At 37.5% G+C, this 23,640-nt stretch overlaps 1 protein-coding gene across 1 annotated transcript in view; it reads right to left on the reverse strand.

Annotated features, from left to right (window-relative positions):
* Window positions 1–10,260: 10,260 nt before the first annotated feature.
* The window catches only part of TNKS2 (tankyrase 2), a 30,436-nt gene continuing 17,056 nt past the window's right edge, over window positions 10,261–23,640 (reverse strand). The window contains exons 15-27 of the mRNA XM_065843001.2: window positions 23,195–23,360; window positions 22,683–22,902; window positions 22,157–22,266; window positions 21,255–21,443; window positions 20,242–20,494; window positions 19,536–19,618; window positions 18,829–18,949; window positions 16,575–16,672; window positions 15,873–15,947; window positions 14,735–14,840; window positions 13,400–13,586; window positions 13,063–13,219; window positions 10,261–12,733 (exon numbers count right to left, since the gene is read on the reverse strand). Of these exons, the coding sequence (XP_065699073.1) occupies window positions 12,671–12,733; window positions 13,063–13,219; window positions 13,400–13,586; window positions 14,735–14,840; window positions 15,873–15,947; window positions 16,575–16,672; window positions 18,829–18,949; window positions 19,536–19,618; window positions 20,242–20,494; window positions 21,255–21,443; window positions 22,157–22,266; window positions 22,683–22,902; window positions 23,195–23,360 (1,828 nt within the window). The 3' untranslated portion in view covers window positions 10,261–12,670. The remainder of the gene's footprint in view (window positions 12,734–13,062; window positions 13,220–13,399; window positions 13,587–14,734; window positions 14,841–15,872; window positions 15,948–16,574; window positions 16,673–18,828; window positions 18,950–19,535; window positions 19,619–20,241; window positions 20,495–21,254; window positions 21,444–22,156; window positions 22,267–22,682; window positions 22,903–23,194; window positions 23,361–23,640) is intronic.

The following is a 23,640-nucleotide window of genomic DNA, read 5'->3' on the forward strand; positions in this document are numbered from 1 at the left end:
GCTATTTAGTCTGACTACTGGATTCAGCAGATTTTCTTGCATGAGTTAGTGAAGGTCTTAGGTCCCAAAATGTCTACAGGGTTTGAAACCTTGGTTGAAAAAGAGCAAAAAATCCTATAGTACTTTTTTTTTTCCAGACTGCACTTGCAACTAGAAAATACATGAGAACAATCATCGTCAGAGTTAGTTTAGTGAAAAGCAGAAGAAAACCTCGTGGCTGACTTCTTAAAGCTGGGCTTCTTCTCAACTAAACAAAAGTACTGTGCGCTTCCCAAAGTCACCATCATTAGCAGCAGCATGATTTGCACTAACAGGAGTAAATATAGCCTCAACCTCGGGTGTTTTCTTCTTCTCTCGATTTTGAGAGCAAAACCTTTCAAAATTATGAATTAATTTATCACTAGTATTCTTTTGATGGGAAGAGAGTAACAAGACAGTCACACAAGAGAGTATTATTTCATGTTAGTCGAGACAAGATGTTGAGGATTTAGAGCTGATCTTTTGTCTCTGCGCAAAGACAAATGGTATAAAATTTATATGCATGCTTCTGTCCTGACAGCAAAGGGCTTTGGCGCGACTCTCGCTGAGAGCTAACAGCTCTTGGGGATGCTGCTCTCTAAAGTCCCTCGGCATGAAATGGTCCCTTGCGATTCATCTCCCGTTAATAGTGGCTCCAAGACTATAGTGTCTCTCTTTTTGTTTTTGCGCCTTTTTTTTTTTTTTTTTTTAGTTCTTTTATCCGCAGCTGAAGCTGCCTGTGTTCTCATTGGATCCCAGAGGGTGCAGCGTGAAGGTTTTCTCCCCTTGGCTCTATTCTCTCGCAACCCTCAGCAGACGTCGGGGCAAGCTGGAGGCCCTATGGAAAGCAGGGCCTGATGTCATCCCACCCAGCGCGGGGCCAATGATCATCCTCCTCGCCTGGCTCCGCCACACACGTACACATCAGCGGCATCTTAATAGCTTCTGGGGGCTTTTTAAGCTTTATTAGTCTACAGTAAATAGCAGTGGTAATGTGACAGTTCATTTCAATGGATGTCCCTGAGCAAGGAGCTTTACGGTGCCGTAGTCATGTAGGAAAACAGCACCAGGAAACAACAGTTTGGTTTAAGGAGTTATTATAGGTCTAAGAGCGATAAAGGCTACTATTTTCATTTCTGGAAGACAAGGCAGACCTGGGGCTAGGGCCAGCCGTGTGTAGGTGGCACCTATGGGGACAACACATCAGTGGGTCACCAAGAGGCTCTGGCTGACCCTTTCTGTGAGTGCCAGGATGGAGGGGAGAGCCTGAGCTTCTTCCTTTTAATGTGTCCACACAGCAAATACAGCTTAGGAAAAAAAGAACATAATGAAATTAGGAGTATACAGCCAATGCCACCAGAAAATAATCTGTCACAGCTTGCTCTGCCTTTTATGTGGTTCCTCATCTGCCGTGGTCATGCAGGTTTCATTGCTTTCTCCATGCCCTTTGCTGCTGCAGGATTAGACTCCATTTATGTTTCTGCCTCTGTAGTTTCTTTGCTCACAATGTAACAGTGTAGTGGGACTCTTTGAGATGCTAAATCTGTTCAAGTTATTTAAACTAGGATGCCAGAGAAGAGTAGATTTCTTGTTGGGAGTTTGGAGCTAACTCCTGAGGTTAATTACAGTATTTCCACCACACATCACCTGCAGCAAAAGTAATTGACTCTAGAGAGAAGGTACCAGCTAACTTTAAGTCAGAGCGGCAGTGAGTGTAAAAAATGGAAGTAAGGAAATCAGAAGACAAGGCTGGAAAAGTCATTATGTCCTGAAGAAGAGCTTGTTTATTTTATACTATTCTGCAGGCTAAGAACTAAGTACATATAAGTACCCTTTAAAAATTTGAAATAGTGATTTGTTGGATACCCTCTCTTTTCTATACACCTTGGAAGTCCCATCACCGTGTGCGTGCAGTTTATCTGATTATCTCACACCGGCACCTCAAGGCTGGAGAACATTGTTTACGCCATCAACTGCAGCCAGCAGAGACCGGCCTTGCAGCTGGAAGAGGCAGCCTTGTCCTTCTTTTTTTTTGCTATTGCCCATCTTTCTATGTCAGTGCAAGTGTTTATGCTCCCATATCACAAACGAGATCAGAGAACCAGTCGGTGTTGAAGCATTCTGGGGCAGGAAAGTTTTGGCTGGGTCAGAACCCTGAGATGGTCCTATCCACATCAGGGAAGGTGTGGCACAGGAGCTGAAGTGAGTGTCCAAACGCAGGCGAGTCTGGCTTTTTCAGTGACAGGGCTGGAGAATTCTCATTTTAAATGGCTCTAAGTCTACAGCATAAGCTGTTCATTTCTTGCAACTAAATGCAATTAGGGGTCTACGAAGATCCGTTTCTTTATGCTTTCCTATACCTGGTCTGAAGAAAGGGTGATTTTAAACTAACAAACAGCAATGTTTCACTTAAGGTAATGTATGCTAAATTACACAGCAGAGTTAAGGTGATCCAGTGTAACTACCAAACTCCCCACACACATTCACTAGAGCATCTAGAGGGTGTCAAGCTGTCCCAGTGGCAGCACAGAAGGGCTATGGATCTCTGGCCCTAAAGATCAACAAAACCCTGATACCTATGTGGTAACCCAGAATTAACTGCAGTTCTGTTTGCCTTCTACCTGTAAATGCTCCACGTTGCGTTTTCTGGGCTTGGGCTGGCCACTTGCTGTCATTTCCAAGCCCCAGAGGCAGTGAGCCTTCCAGCGTCCTGCCACCGTGTCTCGCTTACACTGCATACTTCTATCTGGAAAACAAAACTGGAGGGTAGAAAAAAAGAGCTGCTTAAAGGAGTTGATAGCTCAGAGAAGTTCAACCAGTTAGACCACTGAAGAGAATAGGATATTTTTTTTGTGGTGACAAACATCATAGCCTCACTGACACGAGCTAATATCTTCCCTGCTAGTATCTTTATCCAAAGCGGAACGAAACACAGTCTTTGGTTTTGCATTTAATGGGGTTACAATGGTGCATATAAGCTGCATTTTATAATATATCCCCCACTATCACTCCTACCCACACCTGAAGGCAAAGAGCCACCCTAGAGTCTTGAAGCGATGGCCACTGTCTGTGGTGTGTGCTCTCATATGGCATCTTCTAGCACCGGCCATGCTCTTGCACCAGCAGCCCTGGCCTGCTCTGCCATCCTGTGGGGGCCCCACAAGTCCCCTCTCCTACCCCAGCTGTCAGCCTTGCCCCGGTGCTGACCAGGGCTCAGCGTCTCCAGCCCAGACCCTTCTGTGTCCCCAAGAAAGGGGCTTCGTCCTGTGCCACCACCCAAGCAGGCCAGGAGCTGCTGAGGGGTGTACAGCCATCACATTCAGTGCGCACGCAGCAACCTGAAACTCTCCCCACTCTGGTGACAAGCACGGGCTATATTTTAGCAACACTAGATGACAGCATTGCGAAAAATACGTGAAGTGAGTCTTGTGGGTACTTGGGAGGAGGGGTAAAGGGAAAGGAACAGACATTTAATGCTAACAGTGCTTTTAGTTACGTTTTTACTGCCGAAATTAAGCTTTTCAAGAACTTAATAATTGTTTGAGGCTGTAGAAAGTTAGCTTGGGTCAGAGTTTCTCTCTTTAGGGACTTCATGTGTGATCTCATGCCTAGTGAAGAGCATCCTGCCCTGAGTGAAAGATCTTATTACAACTACTGCTGCTCTTGATTTGCATTGAGATTGTAACTGGAAGAAGTCAGAGCAAGAAGTATGATTTCTGGTAGGTCTGTTAAACCAACACAGCTGCATCACTGTCAATAGCAACTAAACCCAGTAGGATGTAAAGGGAGAAAGCCCCCCACAAAAATCTATTAAAATGAGCCACAAGCACAATACTAATGTGGTAAGTCAGGGCAATATGCAAATGGCTGCATGTCCCAGAAACCCTAATCCTATCAAGAATGCAGAAGATGTTAATTTGACCATCTTTCACAGCTCATAAATCTATCTGTAGCAAAGCCAGGCTGCCAGATGTCATCCAGCAGCACTTCTTTGAGGCTGGCAGTCTCAGCATAGACGCCTGATCATGCCTCAGTAAAGACCAATAAAGAGCATTGTTTGTGTGGCCTGAGAGCAGCTTCTCACATTTTGCTACAATAGAAGAAAACAGTGGGAAACGTGAATGACTGATTGGCAGAACTGGTGGTCTTCGCTTGTGCTGCTTTCCACATATGGAGCTATACATTTCACATACATTTTACATTGTTAGTATGCAGATTAATCTATCTTGTTCTTAACAATCAGTGCTGTATGTTCATCAACTTAATTTCTTAAATTGTAAACAATAAACACAAGCTGGACATGGTTCCTTTTCTCTCAGGCTGATAAATGCTTACTTACTTGAGAAACTACTAAAAATGGCAATCATCTTTTAGTATGATGTAATCTTACTCTTCTGATTTAACATTGAGAATAGAAATACCCTATTTAAAAGCAAGCAAAGTTCTCAAATTGAAGATCTCTAGCAATACATACACATTTTATCCTTCTCAAATACAAGATTTAAAATTACCAGTTGCAATTTAAGTTCTCTAATATCAACCTAAATTAATCTAATTTGCTTTTACAGGGGCTAAAGAGCCACAGCAGATATTTTTACTTGAAGTTACAGGGATAAATCTCACTTTTATCTGAACTGAAATCCCTTTCAGCTTCTCAGTAGACATTATGACTATTACAAAACCCTGGGTTGAATCTCCTTATTACAGAGTTGGGCTGAAAAAGAAAGCAGGCAAAATTATAGAGAATGCTGTTGAGAAACAGGAATGTCCAGCAATAAAACTGACACTGGGCTGTCTGCTGTCTATAGGTATGGAGATCCTTATGGACATTGCTATTTATTTAGAATGTGTACATTCCTGTCACATGCCATCCACACCATCACTCACGCATTTTAGATCATGAAGCTCCAGCCACACAGAACAGACTCCTGGCGCTTCTTCAGAGCAGGTGGAGAGCTTACAGCAGGGCAGACTCGGAACCAAGAAGCTGAGGTCCTTAATGCCAGCAAGTCCCTGTGGGCTGTAACAAGGGAGAAGGTGCCAGAGGTCACCCGCGAGGGTCAGTCTTTCAGGTGAACACAGGTTGCAGCTCTGTTAGTGACACCTCTGGCAGTGGGGTCTCTGAAGCCACCTATAGCAGTGATAGTGGGGGGAACGTGATAGGGACCCCTTGGTACCCCTCCGGGAAGATCACCCACCCACCTGAACCCTCCTCACCTCCCCGTAACCCCATTCTGGTGTGAACAAGCAAGAGTTTAGCTCAGGAAATAAAATGGGTATACAGCCTTTCCCTTTAGTGTTACATGTCAAACCCCATTCTGATCTCGGTGAAAGGGAGAGCTGGTGACAGCGAAGTGAGGCTTTTTTTTAGGCAGCCACAGTTAAATAAAGTAATTCCACTGGGTCAGAAGAGACAAAATGCTATAAAAAAGAAGAAACTAGAATAAAGTACGTTTTAAAACTGAAGGACACACTTCACGGATTTTCCTGGGAAATCCTAGTTACATCTTACCTCCAGAATTAGATACAACAGGGGCAAATGAATTGTGTTCGAGTTTGAGAAACTGTCACAAGCCAACTGTTTCAGTTAATAACCTTAAAATACCTGTACTGCTAAATCAGGGTATATAAATATAGTTCTGATTATTTTTTTCCTGGGAATAACAGAATTCTGAGGCAAATACATAGAATTTTGTGTTTACAGAGATGAGAAAATTCATTATGCTAAAACTAGGTCAGCGAATCAAATCCACTATTTAAATAGTAATTCAAGTACGTTAAAGATGCTGAGCCACAAACTCCCTGAAATCCGTATGGTAAAATCAGTTCAGTGAAGAAGACATATCAAACATTATTTTAAAAAGTTTTTTTCCTTCTTTTTTTAAAAGGAAAATGTTATTTATTGATATTGCAATAAACCATCTGTAATACATAACAATGCACCCAATTACACAATTAATATAATAATATTTAAGCTATTAATTGTACAACATGGCATCGTTACTCTTTCTTCTTTTCAAAAAAATAAACACAACCAAAACTTGATACATGAAATATTTAACTCACACATTTTGTTCAACTCTTTTTACTGAAAAGCTGGCATTTTCCAGGAATGGGGAGGGAACTCTCAGAAAACAGAAAGCAGGCATGCCTAAATTTGTAACTATTCATTTATGGACCAGTTTGTACATATCCTTGGCTATTAAAAGTTGCCACACGTAAATTATTGTCATGATTTCAGTATTTCTGCTGGATTATTTCCTTACAGCAGACACATGGTAATTATATATAAAAACCAGTCCAAAACTGGTTTTAATGCATGTCGCTGAATAAATATTCCAATTTACAGTAGGTGTGAAATATTCCTTTTAATTGGTCCAGATCTGAAATTACTATTATTTCTTTCTTATATTTTACAAACAGCGGTTCTTTTAATTAGGTGTTTCAAAAATTATAATTAATTAAGTACACTTTTAATAGCAGGTGATATTTCAGAAGTGCCTTGGAATGTGATCTAATACCCGATTACCTAAAAAGAGTAGGTTTCCACGTTTATTTTTGTCCAATCCTATCTAGGACTGGTTATTCCCATTAGAACTACCCCCCCTGGGACCAGTCTGCTCTGTGCTACTCTTGAGGATTGCTTGAAATTCAGCAATCCAACTTACTCTTCACCACAGTTAAGAGCAGCCCTTTTCTCTATTTTTGTCTCCTAATCAAGACACTTAGTGCCTTTCAATCTGATTTTGTGTAGGCTATTTCAGGTCTTCGGGCGTACCACTGACCCGGTTTTCTGTTAACCTATCTGCCAGCACTCTGAGACACTCAGTCATTCCCCATGTACCCCTGCCTTTGTTTTAACCCCATTTTTTTCTTTAAGGTCTGTTCTGCACCTTTAGAAATCCACCTTACCAGTAATGCGCTGACTTGTGCTCCATTCATAGAGCTCTAGTCCACACAAGATGTTTTCTGCTCTTAAAACCTACGTTTTTGCAGCTTCTAGTGCATTTTCACGTTCCTAATCCTTTGAAATAAGCTTTAGCATTAGTCCCCTTATTGTCCCTTTATTTTGAAGTCATATTTATTTTGTCTGAGTACTGGTTTTAGAATCTTTGTATTAAATAAAACCTTCTATACTATGTGCTTCAGAGGCCTCGTGTTATTGCTGGGATTACACTATCTGTGAAACTGGCCTTACTTATATAGTTTTTCAGTTATTTATAAATCTTCTTACCCCAAAGTAGCTCCTTCCCAAAATTCTGAATTAGACTGCTTTATGAAAACAGGTGCTCTAATGAATATATATCATTAGAAATGAATCCATTTAATACTAAACCAAATCTAATTTATACTATTGCATGTTTGCAATGCTTCAGTAAAATACTTCCAAACAGGGAACCACTATCTATCAGGCTATTTGTCATCCTATAAAGATTTATTTATTTAAAGATGGTACTTTTGGTCTGCTTGGTAGTTTGTTCTTTCATTAATTAAAACAATAATTAATGTAACTGCTGTCAGCTTCCACTTTGACTACTTCAATAATTAGGAACTATTAGATACAATATCCTCAGTTGGGTCATTAATATTATATACACTAATTGATTTACTGTTACTAATTTTTGCAACAAAATCAATTTTTTCATTTGTTCATGTAATTTCAGTTCTATTTATATGGCATTCCTACTTACTTATTTACCTGCTCAATTTATTTACCTGCTTCTTTATCAGGCTAGTAAGAAGTTCTCCTTCTATACACATCTGTTGATCTACGATGCCCACTGCCTCACAAATTTGAATAAATTTCTTGTTGTGAAATAAGCTTCCAAATCTATTACTGGAAAATATTACCTTTCGGAAGAGCAGCTACACAACATAGAACCGCACACCGCTAGCCCAGAAATAAGCGACCACTTTCAAGTCAGTTTCTCAGGCTATTTCTATTAGCTTCACCATTCAGTATTAATCTTTTCCCACATATACCAACCTGGATCTGTAAACATCATTATCACCAGACATAAAGCTCCTTTCCCAACTATAAAAAGCCTCAGTCATACATTCCTAGGCACTAGTGCATATTCTTGCGCTCCTTAAACAATTTAAGTCTGTTTTAAATATTAAGCTTTGCAAACACTACTACGATCTTCTGAAAACTCTGGAATGTCTTAACTTAAAAACTTTGCACGTAAATGTTCCCCTAGCTGTGCTGCTGCACACTCGCTGTGCAATGGTACTGCATACCGTATCTTGTACCAAGACACCACCCCAGTCCCTGTCTCTGCTACCTGTGAAGATCCCAGCTGAAACATACTTGAGTTGCAAAGGAATAAATTTAGCAGTTATCAAGATTACAGATGGAGCGATGGATCTGACCTCCACCTCCTCCTTTGAATTCCCTAGCTGCATTAAAATTCCAAACCCCACACCCTCCATATATATCCTGCCACTAGACAGAATACAGGTAGATAATTTGATGTGACATACTTTACTCATATGCTATCTGCTGTCATTTTTCAGCTTGTCTCTGATAATTGATTCTTCAAAACCAATGTTTTTAAGAGCTATTGTATAGCACATTTGCCTTCAGTTTTTCAATTGTTTCTTTTTCTTGCACACATTATTTCACAGGTCTAATGTTGATGTTTTGAATTGGCTGCAAATTTCTCCTCTGAAACACCATGTTCCTCTCAAGAGGAAATATTCTGAAATCCCTATAATGTCTACACATCAGCACTGGCTTGCTGTTTTAACTCAAACATAATTTGGGAAGTTGATGTATGATTATTTTGGCCGCTCCTAATAATTACATTACTTATTCCTACCGTAATTTCTTGGTGTCTGTAAAACTTGCCTTCATTTCTTTACAGGTTATTCTTAGTTCTATTATTATCTCTCCCTTCCTGTCTGTCTTCTCTCAGTTACGAACATTGTCCCTTTTTAGGGCAGAACATGTTAACTTCAAACCAGTGATCTACATGCTTTTTCCTTTTTCTTGCATTCTGTTCTGGCTGCCTGCAGCTTTTTCTGATCTAGTGAGCCACAGGCAGGGGGAAGAAAGCCCTTGATACTCTCAGAAGTACCATTGCTTATGCTTGCTGCAGAGGGGCAAAAAGGGGCACACGCCTCCCTCCACACCCTCGTCTCTTGCTGACACCATCTCCACTTCCAACTGCATCTTCAGTGCGTGCACAAGCCCAGCTCCAAGAACCCCTGAGGGACAGACCTCAGGGGACCTGTGTTCCAGTTCACAGTCTTTGCTGTGTTGTTGCACTAGATGGGTACAAATAAAGCCTTTATATTTTTTTGACTGTCAGGCAGAAGGCAAGCTGCTCACGGGATTCTATTGTTTCCAGCAAAAAACTGTTCTACTACATTAAGTCCAGGAGATGGGTAGAAGAAGGGGAAATGGCTGCAGCACCCTCACTGACAGTGCTGACATGCTGGAGAAATCACTTTTTAAACTTTTTCTCAGCTTCTTGGTGAAGTGAGAGAATGAGCAAGTGTGTGTGTGTACTCATATAGACATGCATATGCGTACACACACAGAGCATTGTGTTTAATGAGCAAATTCAGGGAGAAAAGACAGTGGGAACTCCTTTTATACGGAGTTATTTCTGTTCAAAATTTGTGCCAATGTACCTCTTGAACATACATTGTGGGGATAATCTGAAGTGTTTCAGTTATATATGACAGAAGAGTCTGGCTAAATTATTTTTTAATTTCTAAGAAATAAGGTCTAAGTTATGAGTGAAGTTTTCAAGAAAAAATCCTAACATTTTCAATTTGCTTTGTTTTTATACTAATTACTTAGTTTAAAAAAACTAATGCAGAATGGAAAGTTAATTTTACTTTTTTACAGCCTAGACAGGTGGAATTTTCAGAAGCATTTTTATCAGAAGTTGTACGCCTAGAATACTTCAAAGATTTTCTCTACCCTTGATCTTACTAAACATTTGGTTTCCTGCCCTCTAGTGCTCATTTCTATTCAAATCTTCTACACAAGGCTGGCTTTGGAAACCTCCTACCACGTAAGAGCCTACTGAAATAAAATTACTTACATATTGCAATACTACAAGTGATCTAGGCAGTACTTGTGCTGCTGGTCATGTACATGTCATACTGCTTCCTCTGCAGTCACCTGAAAGATAAGACTTTCCAGCTTACTTTTCATTTTACAAAACTAATGCAAGTCAGTCTTCTTTCTCAGTTTCAGACCGTAAAATGGAGTTTTAAATGCACAAATTGAAGCTTACTTTTAGATTTATTATTAAAACGTTTTCAACAGCAGCTAAAGATGTTAGTTAGCCATATACCAAACTACAAGTTTCCACATTATTTACAGTTTTTTATCCACATTAAAAGCTTTGCTATTTAATGCAATTATTTTTGCCTCTAATTATGTAGTTTGTCATAGTACTGTACACACATTTAAAACAATGAGTTGACATACTATAATTACTCCCATGCTACCAAGAAAACAGTGAATGAAATTTATTTAGTGTTAAATGGATATGGAATGTTATACAGTACATGTAAAGACACTTCAAAATGAGTAAAGCAGAACTAACTGCACAAGAGATTAAAGGTACACCTCAACAGTCAGTATTATCAAATCATTACAGCTTCCATCTTCAGAGTGCAAGGTATGTCATGCAAAAAAAGAAGTTTAAAAAATCCCCAAACAGACAAAACCAACATTGTGGTACCCCTTAAAATGCTATTATACCACAATATTTTACAAGACATTAAGTGATCATTCAAAGAGAATGAAGCATTTTAGCAGTAACAAAAAAAAGTTTTAAACATACTTAACAGATTTTGCATGAACACCAATTCCAGCATTACTATACCTAAGGAACAGGCAGCATGCTGGGAGAAAGTACCTAAAAATCAAAGCCTTTTTTATTCATAGCCAATATCACTTTCTGCAAGAATTACACAATCTTATTATTCAGATTCCCCACATACCTGGGTAATGTTCGATACATTTTTACATAGAGCATAATCACATAACCACCACATCAGCAAGACAATTTCATTATCTTGACCAGTTACTACATTTAAAACCATGGTATGATAACATGCCCTGCAAACAAATTGTCTTCTGGGACAGTGTCATGTATGCAGTAATATAAAACAACTAAAATACTCTCCTAACCACTTTAACCCCAAATTAACTATAATTTGTATTTACATATTTTTGAAATATGTAGGTAAAAACTGCAGATGGAAGCGAAGGAGAATACATGAGAGAGCTACGATAGAGCTGACTGAACTGGTCGGTGCATTCAGTGACCTCAACTGAGACTTGAACAGGGGATTGTCCCTTTTGGACTCTTCCTCCGCCCAAGTGGTCTCACCAGAGCTGCCAAATGCAGCTGCTGCCATGGAAGAGTCGCTCATCCCGCCTACAGCCTCCCTGCCAGCCAGCCGAGCGCCGGGAGCAGAACCCTGCATCAACCGGTACCACTTGGCCAGAAGCACTGCAGACAAACACGGCTGTGCACCTGCTTCAACTACAGCTTGAACGTTAACATGGAAGAAACACAGGAGATGACAGGATGGTTTTTAACATTTCCACCTCGCAATACTTGTATCCTGAGGGCAGCAACAGGCAGATTAATTTACCAAAATAAGCATACAAAAAAGACCAAGATGTTTGCCCTCATATTAGGAATAAGCTATTTAACTTCCTGGCTTAAATGTAAGCAAGAGGAACTCAAGAAAGACCTCCTTGAGGTTAATTTGCCAACTACATTCAAAGAAAATAATTTACTAAAACTGTAACTTGCATGGTCTACTAGCCTTCAAGTGAGGATATAGGTCAACTATACCTAAATAAAAAACTTCAGAAGACATTTTTCAGAAATAAAATACGCAACTCAAAGAAGGAGGTGGAAAAGCACTTCAGTATTCAGCTGGAACACTATTTTCATAGCCCATCATTCTCAGGAATGTATATTTCATGAATAAAAATACAGAACAAAAATTCGCATATTCAATCTAAAGTTGGATATTTCTAAACATCTTCAGATAAAATTTGCTGTCTCCCTCAAAAAAAGTGATAAACCCTGAAAAAAATTGGCATTTCCTATCTATTGTGCATGAGAAAACACAGATGAATAAACTAGTATCTGGAAAAAACATTTTGTACAAGGTTGTAGTTCTAAAACACTTATATTACAAAGCAATGTAAATAAATACCAGGCTAGTACAAAAGCTCTTATTTACAGTTTTACAAATGAAAATGTTTTCAGTGTAAATGCAGTGTTTTAAAGAACACAATATAGTAAAATGATTTCCTGTATAGAGCATTACAGTTTCTGCTAAATTTCAATGCAGTATTGTATAAAACCATTGTTTCAAGTTATTTATTTATTTTTTTTTTTAATAATTTAGTATAGCCAAACCCCAGTTTATGCCTGGAATGGTATCTGTTAAAGTGCTGAAAAAGAGGACATCTCTGAAATTTTAGAAAAACATACTGTACATTATTAAAGCTTTATCAAGTCAAAAATGGTATATTTTGTTCACATTTGCTACCGCACCACCTGTGGATGAAAGTTTTCCAACAACTCATTGTAATTAACAGGAGAACAGCCATTGGTATCTTTGCATCCAAAGTCTGATGGTTTCCCACATATAATCTGTCTTAAGCTTCAGTGGTGGCTTCAGGTTTCATAATCTGGTAGGTAATCAAGTATTCTGGATAAGCCTGAAAGAGTGACACGCACATTCTTTATTATTATTTCATTTTCTGGACAAATTCAGTATGTTTGCTAGAGAGGGGGGAAAAAAGTATTTATGCCAAAGAACAAAAGGCAAAACGTCAAAGGTAAAACACCTGGAGTATTCAGGAAGCACAGTTCCTTTCATCTGCAACCACATCTGGAGTTTGTTTTAAGACAAAAGCAAGTCCTAGCCCTTCGAAAGTAAGAAAACACCCCAACACATTATATGCCTTAAAAAAAACAAAACAAAACAAAACAACAAAACAAAACCAAAACCCAACAGCCTGAAAAAGCAAACCAAAAAGCTGTTTACCTGCTCCCCTCTGTAAATGACATATTCTGCCAATGCCAATCCATTTACACTGGGTCGTCCAGTAACTGAGTGATGTCCTGGGGGAGAATGAGCCATTTTCATAGCACTGAACTGCAGGAAAGACTTGCCCAGTGTTACACGGCAAAACAGCAATTGCCTGTGTTAAAAGGGAAAAAGAACCATGAATACAAAACGTTTGTGAAACTCCAGAAAGACTATCTTAATAATTTGAATCTTTTACTTGAGAACAGTGGAACTTGAAAGCCACTTTAGTCACTCATTGTACGATAATTCACAAAATTCTGAAGGCAAAACCAGATTCTTTTGAAGGACTTACCTGTGGCAAACATAACAAGACCGGTCTTTGTGTATTGGACATCCAGTGCCACCTCCAATTCCATACACATATTGATTGCTTTTGGAAGAATTTTCAGCAAAATAAATCCCAGCTCCAAACATGCCGCCTATATACGCGTGTCTCTCATCAAACCCTTTGTGAATGATCGCGTTTACAAACGGCGAGCCTGAGAGGAAGGAAGTAAAATATTGGAAATACAGTACATAGAGACTTTTGTCACAATTCAGTTGTCTATTTCCAACGTTTTTTTGGGTACAGTTCTTCTACACATACAAGGAAATCTGTCTCCAGAAATTCTGACCTCAGATTTACACAGCCAATTTGCTAGAGGTATTATACAAAGGGCAGTAGCAAACAAATGTATATTTTTAACAAAGATCTACAAAGGATACTATTTGAGACAATTGCTTTTCATCTTCTGCAAGTGGTATACATGGTTTAAGACATACATCAATGCTTAAAAAAAATTATATAAACAAAAGACTAAAAAAAAACCAAAACAAAACCAACCCAGAACGCTCATAAAACATTAATTGCTTTGTTCCAGGGATAATTTTGTTATGATCTAACTTTGTTATGACCTCATTTAAGACTTTCCTTTAAAGACAGGTCTTTCCATTAAGAGGCCATTTCCTCTTACAGGGTTACAGACCACAGTGAAAAGACAGGATTTAGATATCTACAAGTTCGGGCAAGCAGTTAATTATTGTGTTATTGTTGCTTCCAACAGTAATGTACTATGTTGGGAACTACGTTGCTTTCATTGTAAGGATGTACTGTGAACTTACTTAAGTTGCTCATCAGGATAAACTACATATTTGTGTACAGGAGAGCTTTCCATTGGCTTTAATTTGCCAATTACAAGCTCTCTTTTCTGGAATGATGAACAAGAACTAAATTATCAAACTATAAAGACAAGAAAACAAAAATTCCCATCCCAAACCCCAAAACAACCCATAGCAGAATAAAGTTTGACACTTAATCATTTTGGTCATACAGCTGATAAAACAGAATTAGTAACTTAACCAAGAAGAAGGCATGCTCCTCAGCCTCCACTCATAATTGCTAAAATGTTTTCACTTAGATCTTTGAAGCCCCCTTTGGGGAGAGACAAGGAGACGCTTATTTCAGAAAGATGCAGTGCATGACATGTCCCCATCGTGATTCACACAAACACTTGCTCGTTTACAACTCAGGCAACATCTAGAACCTATTTTCACTGAGAAAATTTACTTTGCATGAGCCAGTAGAAAACCTCTAACAAAAAAACCTCTTGACAATAATGAATTCATAAGGTGTATTTCAATATCTCACCATGAAACAGCATCCTTTCATTAGCATGGTTATGATTCTCTTCAGAGACCTCTTTCCTTCTGTGGGTATATCTTTCCCATAGTTTTTTGTTGCACACTTTCTGAATCTGAAACAGTCAAAGTATAAGTTCCTCCCTGAAACTGAAAAATTCTGTTTGCTTTGACAGATATTTAATCTATAGCAGCTACACCACAGTACACAACGCTGCCACTTAAAGAAGAATATTTTCCTTACAACTCAATGAAACACAAACTCTCTAATCTATCCTGCAGAAGTCGACTGTTGTAGTATAACTTAAGTAAATGATAATTATACATTTAATTAAGAATCAACTAATTTTAAATATCTGTTGAGCAATACTCCTTAATTTAAATTTAGCAGGCTTAATCACAAGTCCACTTGAGCATAACTCCAAACACAGCTTGATGCCAAACCACTAGTAAAAATATCATCTAGTAACTTTAAGAAGTGTCTTCCATGAAGACCTCTAAAACACTTCTAAAAGAAAGTAAATAATGCACCCTTCTGCAGAGGTATGCTGGACATTGGCAAAGCCTTATGTGTGTAGATACAACATTCGACTAGGTAAACTGTAACATCAGTTCAGAGTAAAACTTAGTACTACTTACCAGCAAATCAAAATCTTTGCCATTTTAGTGAAAATGACAGTTTCTTCAGAGGAAAAAACTATGAATACAAACACGAATTCCCTTAAATTATTTAAATAAAGATTGTCTACTGCCTGGTGTCGAATCAAACCAGGTACTCCTTACTTCCATGCTTCAGAAGTTTTGCTTTTGCTTCTTGCTGTTTTTTCACCTGCCATTCCCTCAACAGAAACCTTCTTTTGTTTCCTATAAAACCTTCTGTCTCTTTCTTCAAACATTCTGCAGTTTTCTGTGAGTACCTTGTATGTCAATTTCTCACAAAATTTCTTAAAGACTATTAACCCATAAGCAGTTTTTCTTACTCTTTGAATTTCCCTGGAAGATGATATTTCTCCTGTTTATGTTTTAGAACAAGACATCTTATCACATTATGGAACTCAACAAACAAATCTTAGAAGAGTTCATGGACATTTTACTTTCAACCAAAACTCTAAAGTTGTAATCATAGACCACAAAAATGCAACAGCTACCTTTAAGATGTTGTATCTGTTGAAGACTCCGCCAGCATGTCCTCCATCTCTGTGCTCTCGGACAGTACTCTGCATCTGAAGAATGAGAATTTTAAGAAAGATCACTTTGTTTTAGAACACATTCAAAACACATATCCTTCAAACAGTCCATCAAAAGAATTATATCTTGCAAAAATATAAAAATCATACAGGAAATTTTTAGGCAACGATATGTTAAGTAATGTCAGATTTTGTGGATGCACATGAACAGGTTTAATGTTTGGGTTTTTTAAAAAAAAATATCTTGAATAGTCTATGGTCTAGTTTTCAAATTGAAAAAGATTGTCACTAATCTATACAGAATATTGCTGCTTCAGAATTTTGTCCTGTGTGATTATGACACTTTGGAAGGAAGTGACTTAGAACTGTGTATAACAGACAGGCAATCAGTAGCATAGAGTTTTTGTGTTACATCAAAGTGCTTTTCTGTATAGTAGAGGTTTTAAAAACACTACAAGCAGTAATAACATAAGAAAAAAGTTACAGACGTAATGAGCACAGATTATAAAGAGTGCAGTCAAAGCTGAAAATTCAAAGTATCCTTATGCAAGTTTTCCTTAACTTAGCAATGCTTACTGCACTGCTAAAGGTATTACTAGACAACTTATCTACATCTTTAGTAAAAATAACAAAAATACCAAGATACTACAAAGAAAGGCATACCTCTTCCTCTACTGATTGAAATTCCTTATCTTCAGTGGAAAGATCTATGAGAATAGTTCCGCTACCAGAAGTATTTAGAGTCAGGTATGGATTAAGTCCTGTGAATATAACAAAACACAATAGTATCAGAAACTGCTTTAAGACCGCCAATTTGGAATGATAACCAGCAAGAGGTTTTTGTTTTTAAAGGAAACGTTTTCTCAAAACTCAGTTTACAAGATGAAGAGCTACATACATTTTTGCTAACGTCAAAGCACAATCCCTCAAACCCTTCCACTAGTTTCAAACAAACTTTTACAGCATTTCTGTTTATAATCTCTATATATATTACCATGCATACACCACAAATGCCATGAGAAGCACAGCACTTGAAGTGTTAATTCGGTAGGAATAATCTTCCCATGGATCGTGCAGAAAGAGCTGAGGAAAGAACTAAGATACTCTGTGAACATAAAAGGCCCAAGCCTGATACTGAATGCTTAAAGGAAGCTTATCATTCCAAATACAGGAAAACAAAAACAAAAAAAGGAGTTTTATGCAGAATCCAGAATCCATTCTCGATTTAAATACAGACTTCAATCATAACTGGCAAGCAGTGAGAATGCAATTACTGCGCATAAGAACACAGAACGTATTAGGTGTCTTTCTGCCCATGGTCTTCCCGGACAACTAGCAGGTGACCAGAGTTAGATGCTGGGTCTGTCATAACCTCTGTAGAAATAAATAACGTGCGGAAAAGGGAAATTACAGATTCATGCACAGCCAGGAGCCTCATGTTGGCAGTGTGGAACCGGAACAGTGTATTCAGGGGCCACAAACTCTGGCAAGAAAGAAATGAAAAAAAGCTCCTCCACGAAAGCCCTACCCAACCGAGAATAATGGCTATACTGTCTCCAGGAAGAGATGGCAAAACACCAGGGCAAACATACTTGAGTGCAAGAGCCCAAGGGCAAGATAAACTGACGGAACAACTGAATAACAATAATCCTCCCCACTCTAAAAAGACAGCACAGAAAAACAAAAAAATATCAAGAGCTGTTGAAATATTCAGTTGAAGTACTTGTGCCTGTGGTTAATGTTACAAAGGAAAATGTCAGTCCTTTTATGGCAAGACAGCAAGACCCTAGAAAGAACAGGGGCGGGAGTGGTGAAGGATTTAGGTGTTTGACATTCTGTTTATGTACAGACAAATTAAAATATGTACAAATATATTTATGTTAAAAAAATAAATCAGATATACTGGTTTTGCTTTCCAAGTAGACAAGTCTTTGGTTTTGTAAATTTAGAACTCAAACAGGACAAGAGGCTGAAATGACACCTTAAAAGTAACTTCTATCCAAAAGACTCAATAAGTCTGTCAAAAACAACTGACAACTGAGAGGAAAACTATGAAGATTTCCATTACCAGGAAAAAGGATTATCTTAAGGGTTGGTTAACACTGTTTTAAGAAGTGCACAGAATGCGAATTTGTAGATCGTATCTCAATAAAGGAAAAGTTCCTACTAATTTCAACTAATTTATTCAATTTCTTTGAAACACAGCAAACCAACAGTAAGTGATGTTTCAGTGAGACAAGCAGGAAAAAAAGGTTTGTGTGTTTTGTTGTTTTGTTTTTCTCTCTCTTATGCAGCCATAGTTAAAAGAAGCATGTTATTCCCAAGATTGTCTTGGTATCAACAGTGCTGCACAAATAAAGAGGCTTTAGCGAAAACTTCAGTACAAGCTGAAGCTGTTAAACAAAGCAATAATGTTAAATTTGGTTCACTGGAAGCACACTGACTGTATTTTTAAAGAAAAGTATATATAAGAATTTCAGCTGACTTTATGAGAGAATAAACACAATATTATTCTGCAGAACCCAATGGAAAAGTATGTAACCGGCCCTAACCCATCAATAGAGAATGTCCTCTGCTGTCCAGAGAGTGCTCTGATGAAGATAAATAGACCCTACATCTCAAAAAGGCTACAATCATTTTGAACTAGGTGTAAATTTACCTAAGCAAACACAAAACAGTGATCATGAAGAAAAAAAAATAAAGAACTGAAAGGTAAGATTCACAGTAATTCACAGCACAAATAAAAGCACTCATGTTTCAAGTCAGAACACATTCTTATAATTTGAAGTTCCATTTGCTAGGACAAGTTTTACTATCAATTCTTTGTAAGGAGATACAATTTGGAATAATCTAAAGAATTTATAAAAATGGGTTCTGTAAAGACAGTGTTACATAATAATTTGAAACAAGTATATACCTTGCTGTCCAGAAATGAGTCTTTCAACTCCTTTAATGATTTTATGCCTATGACCATAAGCATTAATTCCAATTTCCTTCAATTCTTTGTGTCCCATTTCCACCAAGACATCCAGTGTTATCTATAATGAAAGCAACACCACTTTTTAGTACAACACAATAAACAGACTAGAACAGCTGCCAGTGACAGTGAAAATGTACCTCACAATAGCAGAGATAAAAAGCAAGCGTGAAAAGAACATGAACACTGGAGACTTCAGTGTATTTATTTTACTCAACTGTTTTCTCCAAACTTCTGTATTTAAATAAATAAGCTACAAACTACAATTATGTAACTCTTATTTCTAGCAAGGATCATGTTTCTGATTGAGAAATACATTTTTCTAGATGTATTCAACTTAATAGAAACAAAACCAGAAATTACTAATCAACACTGACTACTTACATCATTTATACCACATGAAAGAAAACATGCCTACACTCTTGAACTGATACAGATATTATTGCCCCCAGATTTTTATATATACATATATTTTAATATATATATTATGTAGCAATTTTAAAACCCCATAGTTGCACTCCTTTCCTTCATTCCACTCACTTTGACATTCTCTTATTTTAAGTCTGTCTCATTACATTATTCTAAACAGCCAGTATTTATTCCCTTGCTTTCTAGCTGAGTATCTGGAAATAAATATAGCTACTCACCTGTTCTCTCTCAAATATGTCAATCAGATGTTCAAGGCCAAGGTTCCGCACAAACTGATTTATGCTAAAATCTACACCCGAAACTGCATTAAAAAGAAAAACTCACAATGAACATTCATACATGTATTGCAAAATATACACATCTCACACTGTCTCTGGCAACAATGAGAGAGACAGAAATTCCCAGTCTTCTGAAGATGGGGAATAAATATCTGTATCATTAACCAGTGGCAACTATTTATCAACCCTAGTACTCTAAGATTTCTGTCCCCTCTCCCCCAAGAGCTGTATTTGTGCTTCCACAAAATAAGCAACTAACCAGCTACCAGAAATGCATATTCAAACAGAACATGTTTTGAGAACCAAAACGTAATAGAAATAGAAACCTATAGAAATAGCCTCTTTGAAACTAGGTAAATTTGTAGTAAAATACTGCTTGGTATGAAGCCAAATTTCATTTGACTTCTCTTTTAGAACACAACTCTGTACAGCAAAAAGGGAACATTTTAAAGATTCTGCAGGGGGAAGGTACTAAAATCTTATACTACAAGACTAGGACACTTGTTCCTCATTAATGACATCCTAAGAAATAGGGATACTGCATATGTCATAGTAACTGTGTGAATGTGTAGGAAACTTTACACTTGTGTACTCTTTTTACCATACGGTAGAAAATGTTATTAATTCCTAACTGAGAAAGTCTCACCTTCTTTTTTCTCCAGCACAGTAGCTCCCTCTGCACTGTTTGTACCAACAACAGAAGGAAGTTCAGAAAAACTACCAGACAAGTTGTCAAGACTACTTGCAGCAGACAGACTGGATGGACTGGATGGAACAGACGACAGAGAATCAGCTGTAGAGGCCGCAGTCTGAGACACGCTTATAACCTGAGGTTTGTAGCAAGTCGGTAAGGCAGAAGGAGGCATTGCCGCTGTCAATAATGCACTGACATCATCTGCCTAAATAGCAGAAAACAACTTATTAAAACAGATGAACACTTTTACACAACATTTTTGCCTAGAATGCATTATCATTATTCCAGACTTCTTAAGTATACTGCAAAATAAATAAATGCATATTGGAAAAATATGCAGTTAACAATGCAGTTTACAAATGGCCTTTTGTGCCAACTGCATACATGAAACTGTGAAATGCTTATCAACAAAAACTGTAATAAAGTAAAAAGTAAAGACTTCAATATTTTTTAAAAACTTAAAGGACAGTTAAACAGAATTCATTTGCTAGGAAAAATGAACACAGGCTTCTATTGGGAAGCAGAATTTATGAAACAAAACACTTCTCAGTGTAGCTTTGAATTGTATTATATTACTTAGAAAAAAAAAAACCCACCCAAAAACTTAGCAGACTTTCTTCAATTTATGTTGCTACAAAGTCTGCTTACATTTTATTTCTGCAATACTAGTCAAACTATAGGTACTGAATTAAAAACATCAAATTATAAGCATGAACTCCTTTTGTTGGTGCCTTTTTTCTTTTTTTACTCATCTTGAAATAGAAGTCTTGAGCAAGAAAGTATTTAAAGAAGGTTTATAAAGGCTCTACTACTTTCCTTACAGGCACATATAAACACCAGAGAAACCACAGTATTCTGAATTTTGCATTAGTTGCTATATTACTATTCTTTTTAAAAAGGATAGTTTTTAGATGAGCTGCCACAAAGAGCAGTACAGATTTTCCAAGAGAAGCCCCATCACTTACAGTGACAAGGTCCAACGGTGTTTGTCCTTCTTGGTTTTTCAGAGTAGGATCAGCCCCATGTGCCAGTAACAAGGCACAAAGCTGTGTCCTTCCTTTCTGCGCTGCTTCATGCAGGGGTGTGAAAGCCCATTTGTCTGTAGCATTCACACATGCATTATACTTTATAAGTAAAGCTGCTACATCAACATGCTGCAAAATAAAAACACCCATTGAATTCCAAGGTACCACAGTATATTAAACTATTACTGGTACTTCTCTGTAATTCTCATTCTGAATTTTCTTAGAATACATTTACTTCTACATTGTGATTTTAAAAAGGTATTAAAACATGGTGTTTTCTTCCTCACCTATAACGTACCAATAAAAAGTCAAGATTTCTTCTCTTGTGAAAAAAGGACAGACTACAACAGAATCTCAAATCCAGGGGCATCTAAAGGAAAAAAGCCTGAATTTGAACTTCCAGTTTGTAAAGTACTCCAACTGTTCAGATTAAAGATTTGATCTAAGCACAGAGATCCAGGAAGACCACAAATACAATTAATGTCTCAATACCAGCAAAATAAGTGAAAATGAGATCTTGCTGATAAAATTTGCCTGGCACAAGTAAGGAAATGCATTTTAGGGAAAACCATTCAGGTTGCTGGCATTCTAAGCATTCATGTTCAGAAAAATCAATTCTGTAAACTCCAATCATGATTTTACAAACTTAAGAGTCTTCACCTATTAAATGAGCTGACAACAATAGATCTTTGCATGTGTGTGTTTCACAAATAAGATTATATTACAACTCGAAGGCAAAGGTGTTCTGGGGAGTACTGGCTCACAGTGCTGATAATTAAATCTATCACTTTACTTACTTATTTTAAAAATAAATAAAGCCTCAGAAAGTTTGAGATATTTACCCCATAAGATGCTGCATTATGCAGAGGAATCAAACCTCCTTTATCCTGTGCATTCACATCTGCTCCATGTTGTAGCAGGTATTCTGCAACCTCCAAATTGTTGTAACCAGCTGGAAGGTTGCAAAAAGACAGAATAAATAGAACTTACTAAAAAAAAAAATCCTCAAACAAACTGTAGAGAAGTAATAATTCACTTCAATTACTTGAAAGTTAAGACGTTAATCCCAGTGAAGACAGTGTGTTATCTCTTAGTGAAGACAGCTTTACCCTTTGTAAAAGTATTTGGTTTTAAAACCTCTGTTGATAAACAATAAAAGATCCTCTTTGGCTAGTGAGAATAGGAAATTAAAGTAATTAAATAGTTTAGAAGAGGAACATAAAATGAATATGTGTAAAATACTTTTTTTTTAAAAAAGAAAAAATACAGAATCCTCTAACTTGAGGCTACACTTCACAGTTGCTTAGACACAAAGTTCGGCCACAGTAACTAATAACTCTGATCAAAACAGTTAATGAAAACACTGACCTGCTAAATGTAGTGGTGTTGAATGACGTCCTTGTGTGTCCCGACAGTTGACATTGTCAGGTGAACACAGCTTTTTTACTCGGGCCAAACAACCTTTCTTTGCAGCATCTAGCAGAGCTGCATCTCCTCTCAGTAGGTCTTGAATATCAGTATCACCATCTTTAACAAGGTCTAGAGGAGTATTTCCATCTCTGTTTTTCTTTGTAGGGTCAGCTCCATGCTGTGCACACCAAAAACAGGTGTTAAGTACATAAGCAGAAAAAACATGTTGCATCTTTGGCATCTTACATCTTATTGAGCAAATATTCTGACACATATTTGAATCCTTCAGACAGACCTTTCCATCTACTGTGTGAGAAAGGATAACATAGTTGCTAACAGTATCCCATGTACTGAAAAGATACATTTAACTACAAGTTAGAAACCAGAAAACACAAATCAATTTCTCAGAGAAGTCAAATCATATTTCAGACTGAACAAGAAAAGGAATTTCTCTCCAGTATATGTGATACCTGTAACAGGAGTTTGCAAATCTCGTATTTTCCTTTTGCTGCAGCTTCATGTAAGGGAGTGAATTTCCACAAGTCAGCTACATTGACGACTGCACCATGTTTAACGAGCAATTCTGCAACTTCATAGTGACCATATGAGCAAGCATTATGTAAAGGAACAAGACCTCTGGAAACAATTAAAGAAAAAAAACATATTTTGAAATAGGGTATTTTTTTTACAAAATGATACAAACTTAAAACATAATGCACCTTCAATAATAGTCTAATGTAGTAGGAATATCTACTGTCAAAATGGTAAAAATGCCATCAGCAGTGGCACTTAAGAGAACAAAAAATACAGGGCAAGAGAAATTCTTGATGGTCTAGTCTCAAGTACTGCAAATGCTTTTGTAGATATTCTGAACATCTTCATTCTAACAGAACTTGCCATGAAAACAAAAAAATGA

Source organism: Patagioenas fasciata, chromosome 8, assembly GCF_037038585.1.
Source record: "Patagioenas fasciata isolate bPatFas1 chromosome 8, bPatFas1.hap1, whole genome shotgun sequence".
Taxonomy (NCBI): domain Eukaryota; kingdom Metazoa; phylum Chordata; class Aves; order Columbiformes; family Columbidae; genus Patagioenas; species Patagioenas fasciata.